Source organism: Topomyia yanbarensis, chromosome 3 (assembly GCF_030247195.1).
Source record: "Topomyia yanbarensis strain Yona2022 chromosome 3, ASM3024719v1, whole genome shotgun sequence".
NCBI classification, from domain to species: Eukaryota; Metazoa; Arthropoda; class Insecta; order Diptera; family Culicidae; genus Topomyia; species Topomyia yanbarensis.
Genome location: NC_080672.1, coordinates 339,782,131 through 339,796,097, shown reverse-complemented (window position 1 = coordinate 339,796,097; position 13,967 = coordinate 339,782,131). Strand labels below are relative to the sequence as shown.

The window sequence follows — 13,967 nt, the reverse complement described above, 5'->3', positions numbered from 1 at the left end:
TAACGTTGTTCGTGTGGTGGGAATGTTTCCGAGCAGATCAACTCCTCCATACGTAACCATTTTATGCAGATCAACCGAAAGTAGGGTGTTTCATCAGACAAGACTGGATATGCATCTAGGGAAGATTCCTATGCGCAAATTTTTTAAAAATGACACTACACTACGGAAGAATTTATGCAGAAGCAGCTAAGAAGAGTCCACCAACTATAACTGTAAACAGTACACCGTCATCTTATGCCAAACCACAAACGTCTGTAAAATCATTATCTACGGATCTGTCAGGAACAAATTATTTAAAAACAATGCCGCCCTGTGTCTTCAAGTGTCACCAGCAAAGAAGCGTACACAGAAGAAGAAGGATTCGTTCGTCCGTGCGCTCGCATTATTGATTTTTTCGAAAATACTTTGTTTTTTTTCGAAAATGCTTCAAATTGGCTTCTGAATATTTTGTAGTGTTTTCCATCGATTCAAGCAATAAAAACTCTATTTTTGACCTGGTACATATAGTAGAAAACTTCTTTAAGAGCGTTTAGTTTAACAAACGTCAAATATCAAAAAAGTTATGGCACACACAAAAAATTTTACAATTTTATAGTATATAAATTAAAAATATCTTTCCAATTTTTCCCGCTTTCATCATTTAAAAATTTAATAAGACGAATGAATCAAAGAAATTGCAATTACTATTTTATTGCTCTTCTATGAATAACGGAATTATTCGCCCATTTACGACAACTTATTGCACACTACGAAAACTTTACACGAGTGATATCGGCACAACTTTGGACACATCGCCAGCACCAGGAACGGCTTTCGAAACCGTTTTATACCTCTAAAATTAGAAGTAACAAATCCAAACTATTTTACGTAGCAATACAGTACTCACCTTAAAGTAACACGCTTCTTAATCCTATGACCCAGGTCGGAGTATCCGCGTTGCATTGGTGGACGTTTCTGCTGTATTGGTTCTTCGAATGTTTTTGCTATCGGTGAATTCGGCTCCGAAAATTGTTTATCTATTAAAATAGGTTTTGGCTGGTAATTGTAGTGAGGTGGGTGAAAGAAAAGCTTGATTAGCTCTGAATTAAAATTACGGCCTAATTAACCAACGGCTGATTTTATAGAGATACTTACTTTTAACGAACCACTAGAACTACTTGTCACAGATGTGATTACAGCCGCTGCTCCGCCCCCTTTCGGTGGCAACGATGGAAGGTTTGGATTGTTGGAATGTGATGTGTCAGGATGAAGCGGAAGTGATAAAAGGCGCTTCCGGTCCTGCATGTATAACTCTATAAACGTATCTACCTTTGTCTCTATGTCGTCAACCTGGGCGGGTGAGTGTGAGAGAGGAAGGATGAGGACAGCGATGTGATGTTATGCTTCGATTAAAATTATACGACTCAATCAACTTACTTGTCTTTCAATTTTCACTACGCGAGAAGCTAAGCTAATTTTCGATGCATATACATCTTTTGATTTTGATCCTTGTTTGCCAAGAATTTGGTCTAACCTGATGTGGGTAGTGGGAAGAATAATTTCAGAAGAGAGAAATAAGGCAAAACATTAGTATACAGCTAGGGTTTGGTTTGGTTTTATTCGAACAGACGAAATTTTTACTTTGTTAGAATTTAATCCAATTATTATACAATGAGAAAGAAAATTGCACCAAAATATCATAACCGTAATTGAAAAACTTCAAACAGATTATCGTCCAACGAGAGAGACGTAGATTGTTAGCAAGATATTTTTTCTCGCTTTCCGAACCAGCAAAGTTTAGGCAGTTGTTAAATAAGTAGCTCGAAATACTGTACAAGTTACGGTATCAAAGTTGCTCGTGTACGTATTGGGCTGTTTGCCAGCTGCGGAATATTACTGGAGACAATGAAGTACAGATAGAACTAGCTCTAATGTCATCGAAATACATTTACGATACGTCATAAAAATCAAGCACAATTTCAAAACTTACGCTAGATGAGACATGTCAATTTAAGTTTGGCATAGTTCAAATGTCGGAAGGATCGTTAAGTTTGTAGTCTCATCGTTTCCTCGCAACGACGACGCAGCAGTACAAGGTCGACAGTTGGAATGGATCTTGTCAAAAGTAGAAAGCTGCAGTAAAGTGGAAATGCTTCAAACAGCAAACTGGCAGGGATAACTATCACTCAGCGTTCCCTGCCAATATACCTTTTCATTTCTTTTTTCTTTCTCTCAATTTGATCGAAAGGAAAATTGCTTCCTTGCACGCTTCAGTTGTTCGTTTGTACATATTTCTCCGGGGAATTGACTCGACAGGACGGGGTACAGAGGGTACCCGCAAGTACCGACATGGGTGTGATTTGCAATGCGGCAACTGACGTTGAAAATGCCATTACCTGCTTCCTGTTTGCTGGCAATTGTAGGTATGGTGTGAAAGTTTCTCGTTTGAAGCTTTTCGTGACGGTTTTATTTGCATCGCTATGCAGTGGATTTTTTTTCTTTCTCTTATTATATAATTTTTTTATTTATAGTTTACAAACTGAAAAGTGGTTAGTAAATATAAGCTATTTCAGTGCAGTGGCGGTAGCAGTAATAAAGCAGAAGCGGTCGCAGATTTAAGTATCGGTAATAAGGAAAACTAGTATCAATTTTACATTGAACGTTTGAGAAAATTAGGCAAACACAAAAAGTATCATGCATGCAAGAAAACTCCGCAAAGCTAAATTGCTGTGCCATTGCAAAGCGAAACTTGTACTTCCTTTTGAAATTGGACGGTTGTAATTTTCTTTGTTTTAACTCGTTTCATCGAAAAGCCAGCGTGGGAAATGAATGTTATATTCTCCATAGTTATACTTTCGGATGGATGGATAACATTTGGTAAAATTATTACACAACGGTTCGCTAGAATGTCGGTTGGTGCTTCACAATTCTGTTTCGGCGTTCGAAATTACTATATTTGGAGCGTGACGTTGTCAAATTTGGTGAAAGCTTCTTATTTCGCTGCGCCTGCATTAGTACCGTATACTGGTAGAGATTTTTGCACTGGTGAAATTTATCACCATATTGGAAGGTCGTAATTATATCTAAGTCTAGTTTTTTGCATGTAATATGATGTTAACAGTTGGAATCTTACAATATATTTTTTTTACTGGTAGTTAGTCATTTTTCTATTCTCTCGATACTTCTTTAAATTCTAAACTTTTTATATTATTCTCTGCCAAGCGATTTCTAGAGAATTGAAGGTGTCGTTAGAATCTAGAATATCATGATAGTACCTAGTTTATTTCGCGTATTGAATATATTTATCATATTTGAAAAAAAAGTTTGACTGCAAGATCTAATATTTGAACAGAAATCTATAGCAGAGGCTGCCCCAAGAATGAATTATTAATAGTTTAAAACTTTTAAATTCACAAGTATAGAAATACGAAAGTATGTCCGTTTGACGGTAGTCTTTAGTTCCACAGAATGAATTGTTTATCTACTTTCGAGGTTGCATCCATCAGTCACTAGTGAAAGTAATTATGTTACCTGACTATTACCGTTTGGGTTCGCATGTTTTCGAAGAGTTTATTTAAATTGCAAAAATAAATTTCATTGTTTCAGTGGTTGCAGACAATATTCAACATTCTCATATTTACTCTGTGGATAGGGATTGGATGGAATCGAATTCAGAAAAATAATAATAGATAATGAGGCAATTAAACTTTAAAATTGAAAACCGAACTTAAGTTTATTATGCTGATGAGGAAAGTATCACGATAAATTGTTCAACCTTCAGCAAAGTGAAATTAGATTGAAGAAAACGGCACGCCATAAATGATCAAATGTAACGTTAAATGTTGTAGAGCTATTAAAGAACATCTACCTACACTAGAGATGGGAAAAGATCTTTACACGTGCTTTCGTTGGTTTTGCGGTTCTATAGATGGTTGTGTCTCAATCGAGGTACGAAAATCAAACCGAGCTTCGTTTACACGGCACACACTGTCCAGAAATGAGAAGGAATATATTAATAACTCCTCATGGCTGCATTTTAGAACTATAGTGTCTTCAGCACATTTGATGCTATGCCTTTATGTGGTATCATCAAACTAGTTCGGAACTTGGCCGCTCGATGATATCACCTCAATGCCTAGATAATAAGCAAAAAATATGCTGAAGTCGTTATGCTTTTAAAATATAATCATAAGGAGTTATTAGATCATTCCACGTATTTTCTATTTACACCTACTTTGTAGCAGGTATGGATGGAAATTCGAGAAACACGAAGCCAATTACGATTGTGGGGTATTCGGGTTGATATTTATCGGGTGTACTAGTGGTGTCACCATTTTTAATAAAAATTCTATGCACATTTCTTGGGGATCACGACACGTATGATCTGCATACGGAAAGGCACGGATTCAATTCGAAATTTGCATTAGAACTGGTTTAATGCATATAAAGCTTCACTGGTCCTTGACGAAAACGCTTTACACAGCGATACCGCCGTAGAAATTCACACAATCTTACGCTTGTTAATGTATTGATGAATTCGTTGTTGTGAGAGAATTTGGTTTAGAATGAACCCTACACTAATGAATATACATGAATGACGAAACAGTAGCAAACGGGCTTGTACCTTGCTGTAATTTGCCTTTTCATCATTTCCTGATGGAAAGTGGCAGTGGCGTAGTAGCGGAGGGGGGGGGGGGGGTTTGGGGACGAAACCCTCCGAAATATTTTGGAGAATTTTGAAAAAATTCAATATGTTAAACAAAAATATGCCTAAAACTTTAAATAAAATTCTCAAAGTTTCATTTTCAAAAGTTATCTTGTGAAAATATTTCCTTGTAGTGAAAATTGGTTGCAGACTCGACACCTACCTGACGGCACGTTGTGGAGGCTAGCTCAACCGCCGAGGACTATAACAAGTAGATCGCGACGAAGCGAGGAGCTGGGAGCTTATTGGTTCACGAAACGGGTTAAATGAGCAGCTCAGTATGCTACACGCTGCTTGTCTTAGATCCAGAAGGCGGACTCAGAGCGCAAGATCGGAGAGTGAGAGAGGGGCGCAAGCGACGTATCTTGAAGGTAGGGACTCTTTAAAACGGGAGATCAAGCTTAGCAAGCCAATTGCCATAAGTAGCTGTGCTGAGAAATAAACGCCAATCCCTGGGGGACGCGTACCGAGTCGTCATGACGAAGACGAGGGTCCGTCGACACCAGCTGAAATATACCCGGATAAGCAAAAGATAATCGTTGAGGGTCTCTTCCCGAATCACGATTAAACTGCCTGTTCACCGACACCGTACGGCGAAGAAGAAGGAGGTAACACAGCCGAGTGGTAAGTGACTAACGACGAGCTCAAAGAAGCGTCGATGTGACTAAAATCAAGGAAAACCCCCGGTCCGGATGGAATACCAACAGTGGCGCTGAAAGCTGCGATCCTGGCATATCCGGACATGTTCACGATGCTACTGCTGAAGTCTTTAGATGATGGTAATCCCCGAAATGAGGAAGGTGCAGAAACTGATGTTGCTGCCAAAGTGTGGGAAGTCACCGAGCCATCCAGCCTCGAATAGACCAATGCCACAGCGTGGCATAAAAGAATGAGCCAACAACTTTGGAATGGGATGTACGATGGGGTATTAACACTGCGGCTTCCCAGGAAAGTGAAAATCGTTGGTTTCGTGGACGATGTGTCACTAACGGTGAGACATTTGAAGAAATGGAGGTGTCGGTGACGGAGACAATCAAACCGGGAAAAGCTGAACAGGACGCTTCGGCTGCTGGTCGTACGAGTTGCGATTGCGTACCAGAGGCAGTATGCCTTGTCACCGAGATGATCCCCATCTGCATTACCCTGACGGAGGATATCAAGTGCTACAAACAATGAAACGCCAGAAACGTGAGGAAGATTATGAGAATCGATTCGATGGTGACGTGGCAGCAGGAATGTGAAAATACGGAGAAAGGAAAGTGGACCTACCGGCTCATCCAAACCTGTCGGCGTGGGTCAATAGAAATCACGGAGAGATGACCTTCCACCTGAAACAGCTCCTACCGAGCCACGGCTGCTTAAGGAGTATCTTCATCGGTGTGGGTACGCAACGTCAACACTGTGCTTGGAGTGTGAGATCGTCGAGGAGACACCGGAGCGTCTTTGAATGTCCGAGGTTTGAAGTCTTTGAATGTCCGAGGAGAGTCTTTGAATGTCCGAGGTTTGAAGTGACGTGCAGGGAGCTACTTAAAACGAGAGGACCGGACATCAACCCGGATAATGTAGCCTACAGAATGACAAGCGACGTAAAGACGTGGAACGCAGTAAACAGAGATATGATGTAGATCAGTGGTTCTCAACCTGGGGTCCGCGGACCCCTAGGGGGCCGCGAAGTCATTGCTGGGAGTCCGCGAAGAAAAATATATTTTCCGAGTGCATATTGAAATTTCAAATCATGTTTCCTAACAAATTGAAAATAATATATTGATAGCATACAAAATTGATGTTTGTCTATGCGGGTCCGCAGAAACCCAGTGTGATATCTAAGGAGTCCGTAGTACGAAAAAGGTTGAGAACCGCTGATGTAGATCATGATCGTCTTACAACGGAATGGACATCGAACAACGGTTTCGGGAGAGCAATCACCACCAGGGAACTCTCCGCAGGAATAAGCTAGATTCACCTCCGAGGACTAGTCGAGTAGACTGCAACATACAGCGAGTATGAGTCGTCGAAACGCGAGCGAACCGGACGTCACGCTCCATGCGGATTCGTCAGACCGACCACGGCACCCTACCGGTTGTTCCGATAGAAAAATAACGAAAATCAAAGAAGAATCTATATTGGGAGAACTTTTTTCGCCAGGGAACTCTCCGTTAGCATAAGCTAGATTCACCGCTGGGAACTAGACTGAGTAGACAGCGACGAGACACCACTAGTCACGGGTCATCGGCGCACCAGTGCACCGGACACCCTGCTTTACCAAAATCGCCGAACTGACCTCGGCACCTAGCTGATTAGCTCGATCTCGGGAGAACTTCTCTCGCCGGGGAATTCTCTGTCGGAGTAGGTCAGGTCCATCGTCGGGGAATAGACCAAGTTGTTCGCGAACAAGTCGAGGAGCTGAATGGATCATCAAGGAAGTAGTGAAAAATGGCCCAAGAAGAGAACTACATCGCTTAAAGGAGTTGCGGTGCTAAATGGCACCGGTCACGGAGCCAAAGGGCTCAAGAAGTTATAGTACTGAAACCAAATAAGAATCGGTATCGGGAGAACTACTTTCGGCTGGGACCTCTCCGTCAGCGTACAGTCAGATTCACCGCCGGCAACCAGACCGCGTAGATCGCGACGATACACCATCAGCCGCTCCGGGGCTCCAGCAAATCGGTTGCCCTACTCTACCGGAATCGCCGAACTGACCGTAGCACCTGGCTGGTTGGCTCGCTTTCGAACTTCTCTCGCCGGGGAACTTTTCATCAGAGTATGCTAGATCTATCGTCGGGGACTAGACCGAGTAGTTCGCGAACTAGTCGGAAGCTCAACGAGGAAGTGGTACTGAATTGCGCAAGGGAACTGAAGGGCTCAGTAAATTAGACAGTCTGAAGTTTGCCGCCCAGATTGTTCTCGTAGGGGAAGAGCATTAATTCTATACCAACAGCTAGCTTTCCTACCTTGACTACCCAAACCCGTTCCCTGAGTTGTTGGTTTTGAACATTTTTTTCCTGCTCAGAATGTTTTTGAACATTTTTCATATATATACAAAAAAAATCACCCCCCCCCCCCCCCCGAAAAAATTTCTTACTGCGCCAGGAAAATAACGTCACAGAGAACATAAACAATACGGAAGTATTCTTCGCTCCCAAGAGCGTATTGGGAAAGACACTTCTCGATGAGCAGATATATCAACACCCCCGAGGGGATATTTAGATAACAGAACGACAACACCCCCGAAGAGATATTGCCATTCAAATACGGCTTAAACTACAGCTCTTTACCACACTTGGTTAGGAACATTCTTGAGTTTCAGCTCTCTATGCATAGGTTCATCTATTTGTGGAGAATCAAAAATTCGGATACGCAATTGCATTACTGTAGGGTAGCTAAATATCGAATAATATGAAGTTCTGTAACCGGATTCATAAAGATCACACGAATAATACTCAGCGCGCTGAATAATAGCCATGTGATAATTGAGTTTTCAATGTCCAGTAGAGTGAGACACGGTTACATGAAAAAAATAAAATTTTGCTCCGAGTAACTTTTTGGGTCCCATTTAGCTCCCAGAACAACTCTGCAAATTTTAAGCTCGATCGGTGAAAATATATTTTTGCGCCCACGGTTTAAAGCTTATATGGGATTTCGTATAGGGAAATCGTCAATTCTCTCAAGAGTCACCCGTTACCTTCTAAAAATAAATAGAAGTCTGATTTCTACAGGAAATTTGTCAAGGAAACAAAGTCTAGAAGACCGCGTAACAATCTCATGCTTGTAGAAAAAGTTGTTAGGCAAATACCGATAGCATCACTGCTGTTGACGGTCGATTCTATACAAAATTTTTAACTTTCTCTTATTATGTACAAAAGAAGCCTCAATTTATCCCTCAAAACTCTTGTGAAGTGGCCAAACAGTACAGATAATTGATTTAGACACATTCAAAGAAAATCAAAACAAAAGTGCATATAATTGGGCAACCAACAGCAGTGATGCTAGAAAAAATGAATATTTTATCAATCGTCCGAGCATCACTCGGTTTTTCCTTAACCACTTTTTTCTCAAGCGTCAGATCGTTTCGTGGTCTTCGAGACTTTGTTTTTTTGCCTTTCTCAACAGAAAGGTATTGCAATTGCTCTGAAAACCGACTTTTTAACGGAGGCCCGGAGGGCCGAGTGACATATACCATTCGATTCAGTTCGTCGAGTTCGGCAAATGTCTGTGTGTGTATGTATGTGTGTATGTATGTATGTGTGTGTATGTGTGTGTATGTGACCAAAAATGTCACTCATTTTTCTCAGAGATGGCTGAACCGATTTTGACAAACTTAGTCTCAAATGAAAGGTGCAACGTTCCCATAGGCTGCTATTGAATTTCTGATGGATCCGACTTCCGGTTCCGGAATTACAGGGTGATAAGTACGAACACGCAGAAAATGTCGATTTTAATAAATTCTGCAATGAATGTATAAAGGTGAAAAATTTTCCAAAATATGACCACAACTGCTTCGATTTGTAGTATTAGGTCACTAACATCCATTCAAAGTCTATTTGGCCACATTGGCCACCATCCTCGGTTCCGGAAGCCCCGGCGGAAGTATCTAAATTCAGAATAACAGTCACATCGGTTTCTCGGAGATGGCTAGACCGATTCGACTAAACTTGGCCTCAAATAAAAGGTATTGCGTCCCCGTAAATGGCTATTTAATTTCATCCCGATCCGACTTCCGGTTCCGGAGTTACAGCTTGTGGCGTGCGATCACATAGCAAATTGTGATTCAAACCGATACTCCGATGAAAGCAAAAAAGGTAAAAATTTCGCTAAAATGTCTCTCAAACAACTTAAATTTGCTGTTCTAGGTCACCGACGGCCAACCAAACTTTCGTTGACTACATTGACCACCATAGACGGTTCCGGAAGTGCCCGGGAAAAGCGGCTCTTTCAAAATTTACGAACTCGCATCAGTTTCCCGGAAATGGTTAGGCCGATTTTCACAAACTTAGTCCCAAATGATAGCTATAATATTCCCACAGATGTCTATAAAATTTCGTACGGATCGCTTATATGGGTCCGGAAATATAGACTAAACCGTGCGGTCACATATGAAATTCCCATAAAAGCCGGAACTCAATTTTTTTTTCAAAGGGGGGACCCCATGAAATTTCAGAAATCGAATTCGTATTTTTGATGCCAAACATCTTTAAAATGCATGAAACGTCGAGATTTTATGTTATCTCGAAAAAATTTTTTTTATAAAAATCGACTTTTTGGGACTTTGCCGATTTTGCACCTTTTTTCAGTTCAATATTACCGTGGCTGTTTTTTCTTTTTCAAAATTTTAGAACTCGAATAATGATTTATTTTCCTGTATATAGTTGTCATGTGATGTATAATAATAAAATGTAATACACTCAAGTTTTTTTTACGCGGTTTTTTTTTGCGCGGTATTTTTTACGCGGTTTTTTTTACGCGGTTTTTTTTACGCGGATTTTGAAATTTACGCGGTTTTCATTTACGCGGATTTTGAAATTTACGCGGTTTTCATTTACGCGGTTTTCATTTACGCGGCTCGTATCCCCCGCGTAAAAAAAAACCTGAGTGTATATGCATTTAAAAGCTTTTAATGAATATAAACAACGCACACATTCTCGTGATTCATGATTGAGAAAGGCACAATTGCACCGCTAGGTGGATTAAAATAGGTTTTTTTGTTAAATGTCCTATAAAAGCCACATAAAGAATTATTTATAGGAAGCAATGGGCGACTCCTGGAGGAATTATTTTGTGAAAGTTATTTTCCCATACAAAATCCCATGTAAATTTTAAACAGTAGGCGCAAAAATATAGTTTCAGGGATCGAACTAAGAATTTGCATAGTTGTTCTAGGAACCAAATGGTACCACTCTAATGTCCAGTCAGTGCCCTGACTGAAATGCTGCAACTGTGCTTGGAAATATACAGATAATTCTTTGACATTTTCGGACTCACATCCGGCAGAAAAGTTTTTGCTTGAACGCAAGTTTGCAAGCCACGCCAATGATTGGCTATGTTTGGATGCAGCCCAAGAGCGCATCTTTATCCAACTTATCGACAGGGGTAGAACTGGTTTTGGACCAACGAGGCCAGTCGTAGCACAAGCTCTAGCCAATTCGTTCGCCCATTCATTTACAGTAATACCTGAATGACCGGGTACCTATAGAAGGTTGATAGGATTTGAAATGCTAAGTTCTTCGATTTGAGTTCGACGTGCGATTACTAATTTCGATCTCGAATCTGCCGAACTAAGTGCTTTCATGGCAGCCTAACTGTCAGAGCAAATTCCTTGTTGAAGTGCCGATTGTACGCCAAACAGAATCGCAAAGCTTTCGGCTTGGAATACGGTACTGTATCTACCAGCCGAGTGAGATTGGTATAATCTCATTTCACGACAATAGGCACCAGCCGATTGTACGCCAAACAGGATCGCAAAGCTTTCTGCTTGGAATACGGTACTCTATCTACCAGCCGAGTGAGAGTGGTATAATCTCATTTCACGACAATAGACACCAGCCGATTGTACGCCAAACAGGATCGCAAAGCTTTCTGCTTGGAATACGGTACTCTATCTACCAGCCGAGTGAGAGTGGTATAATCTCATTTCACGACAATAGACACCAGCACTGGCTCGGCCCTCCAACAAAGAACAGTCAGTATAACAAACTACATAATTTTCAATTTATCGCTCCATCCAGCCAGACAGCCATCGCGAGGAATTCTCACATTGAAAGTTCTAAAAGGAAAACTACATGTGAGTGTAAGGTCACTGGGAGCAAGTGTATACTCATCTCAAGTATCTATTTGGGGCCACAGTCTTTTGTGGTTAGTTGCACGATCTATTGGGTTACTGTTCCAGAGCTCAGCAACCTTAAAACTTGTGCATACAAGAAAGTGCTTCTTGTTTCAGAAACACATAGTGGTTTGGGTTCCATAGTGCTTTTAGAGCAGCAGTAGGTGTTGTCTAAAACGTACCAGACTTGTTGCATCATATCAAAAAGTGTGTTAATGCAAATACCGCTGATCATTATACGATAATCATCAGCGAAACCATATGTCGGAAACCCAGGCTCTGTAAGTTTCCTCAACAAGCTATCGGCGACAAGGTTCCATAGAAGTGGTGAAAACACACCACCTTGAGAACATCCACAGACACTCAGTTTCCTTATCTCTACTTGTCTTAACTATATGGACAGATGTCAGTTGCTAAGCATTGCGTATATCCTGTTCGTGATATATGAAGCTACTCGCTGATATGCATGTTGCATTGTATGCAGCAGGTGCTCGCCCAAGCTAATATCCCAAATTTAGTGTCCGTTTAAATGTTCCACTGATTTGAGAAGGAAGGAGGTCACACTGATCAGTCTAAAGCTCTTTGCCTCCGCATAAGTTACGCGGCCAACTTTGGGGATGAATTTTACAGTTATTTCCCCCCCCCCCCACGCTAATGCAATGTAACCTGTTGTAAGAACTTTTTTGAAAATATGCTTGAAGTGCTCATAGCCTCTTTTAAGTAGGACGGGTTACTCATCAGAATGTTTAAGTGTGAAAACTTGGAAAATCGACAATGGAGACAATAAATTCAGTAAAAAAATCCAGTATCATCTTGTGTATCCCAGTATATACGGATATATAGTTTTAGATGTAGGAATTAACATTGCAGATAATTGCAAATACATTCAATTGTGTGTGATTTTGAAAAACTCCGTTGCCTTTTAAAGTCCAGTAAGTTAGTGATCGTTATTGATTAAGCTATGTGGTGTAAAATATTGAGGTATACAGAGTTATTGCGGAATTTTGTATTTTGTGATTACATTTTCGATTTTTCATATATAATATAAACTTGCAAACGTTTGTGAGTTAACTGGAGTTGTCGGAGTGCAACTCATATTTCGACACTGTTGTGCGATCTTATGACAAGTGCCTTTTTGCACACTTCGAGAAAAACAATTTTTACAGTTTGAGATTAAATATCTGGAAACTTATAAATGGTAGCAAAAAGTCAGAGAAGACAATTGATGCTTCTATCTATTCTGTATTAATCTCTCAAATATTACGAAGATCGGGTGACTATATTGAGAGTTTTTGCTAAAAATGTAAACAAAATTCGCATTCACGCGTGTCTCAAGTGTGTATTGTGACTATATTTGCATGACGTGTCATAATTGTGCATGGAAAATTTTCTTTACAAATAAAGCAAAAAAATTAACTTTTGTTCATATCTTCGGCTTAATTTGGTATAGAAACAATCGATGAGATGAATTTTAAAGGAAATTGAGCAGATCTAGAAAAATTGTAACTTTTGGTTATAGTATTGACAAACGTGTAATTTTTCCAGTTTAAAAGAAAAAGTTGCATTTTGAACACAATACATGCATTTTTATTTTGAAAACTTTTATGTCATTGTGTTTCTAAGTCATTTTTACACATAAACAACTGAAACGTTTTTATTACTTGAGCCAATAGCAAAATATAGTGAAAACTCACGTTTCTCGCTATGTTTCAGTAACTAAGAAGAACTTCAAAATTCTGAAAACTATACTTTGTAGTGATTTTTCAGCCGAGTAATGTGGTATATCTAACTCAGTTTACCCCAAAATGGCGGTTGTCATAATATGGCACAACAGCGACGATTTGGCGTATGGTTAGTGGAGGAAATTACCATTTGAATTAGCGGTTTTCAGAAAAAAGGTCAAAATTGTTGCCGGTCTAATGCGCAATCGAAACAATTCCAACGAAAACGTACAAGTTTCTAGCCGCTGAATATTTGATTTTGTCGCAATTATCTGCCCGAACTCTGTGCGGATGCAGAAGAATATACCACATTTTGCGAAAAAGCGTTTGTTGAAAAAATTCGGCAGGTTCCTTGTGAGCCCAGAAGACTGGAGGCAAGCGAGAGTGATCACCAGTTCAAAGACCGTCAACTAGCCTCCGATCACAACTAGTATCGTACGATTGCAATGTTTTCTTGTATCCAGAAGTTGTTCGAAAAGATGAGCCTGCACCGCCTCAATAATTCTGTCGAAGCAAAAGGATTAATGTAGATACGATTGCCTTGCGATGCTTTCAACGAAAATTTAAATGTCCTAAACCTAGCAAATGGAATTAGTTTTTGAATAATAGAGGTGCTTTTGACTCAGTTTATATTATCGTTCTTCTACTACTCTAGTTCCACCACCTTGGCCTTTTCCTAATTTCAATTAACTTTCTGTCAAATTTGTGGTCTAACAAGCACGTGCATTGTTCGTATGGTGATTTA

The 13,967-nt window shown here is 40.2% G+C and overlaps 1 protein-coding gene across 9 annotated transcripts in view; it reads right to left on the bottom strand.

Moving 5' to 3' along the window:
* LOC131694076 (potassium voltage-gated channel subfamily KQT member 1) overlaps positions 1–13,967 on the bottom strand; it is a 1,057,856-nt gene that overhangs the window by 82,295 nt on the left and 961,594 nt on the right. For all 9 annotated transcript variants that reach the window (XM_058982447.1, XM_058982448.1, XM_058982449.1 and 6 more), the window contains 3 exons: positions 1,417–1,513; positions 1,135–1,329; positions 887–1,035 (listed from right to left, as the gene is read on the bottom strand). In XM_058982447.1, the coding sequence (XP_058838430.1) occupies positions 887–1,035; positions 1,135–1,329; positions 1,417–1,513 (441 nt within the window). The remainder of the gene's footprint in view (positions 1–886; positions 1,036–1,134; positions 1,330–1,416; positions 1,514–13,967) is intronic.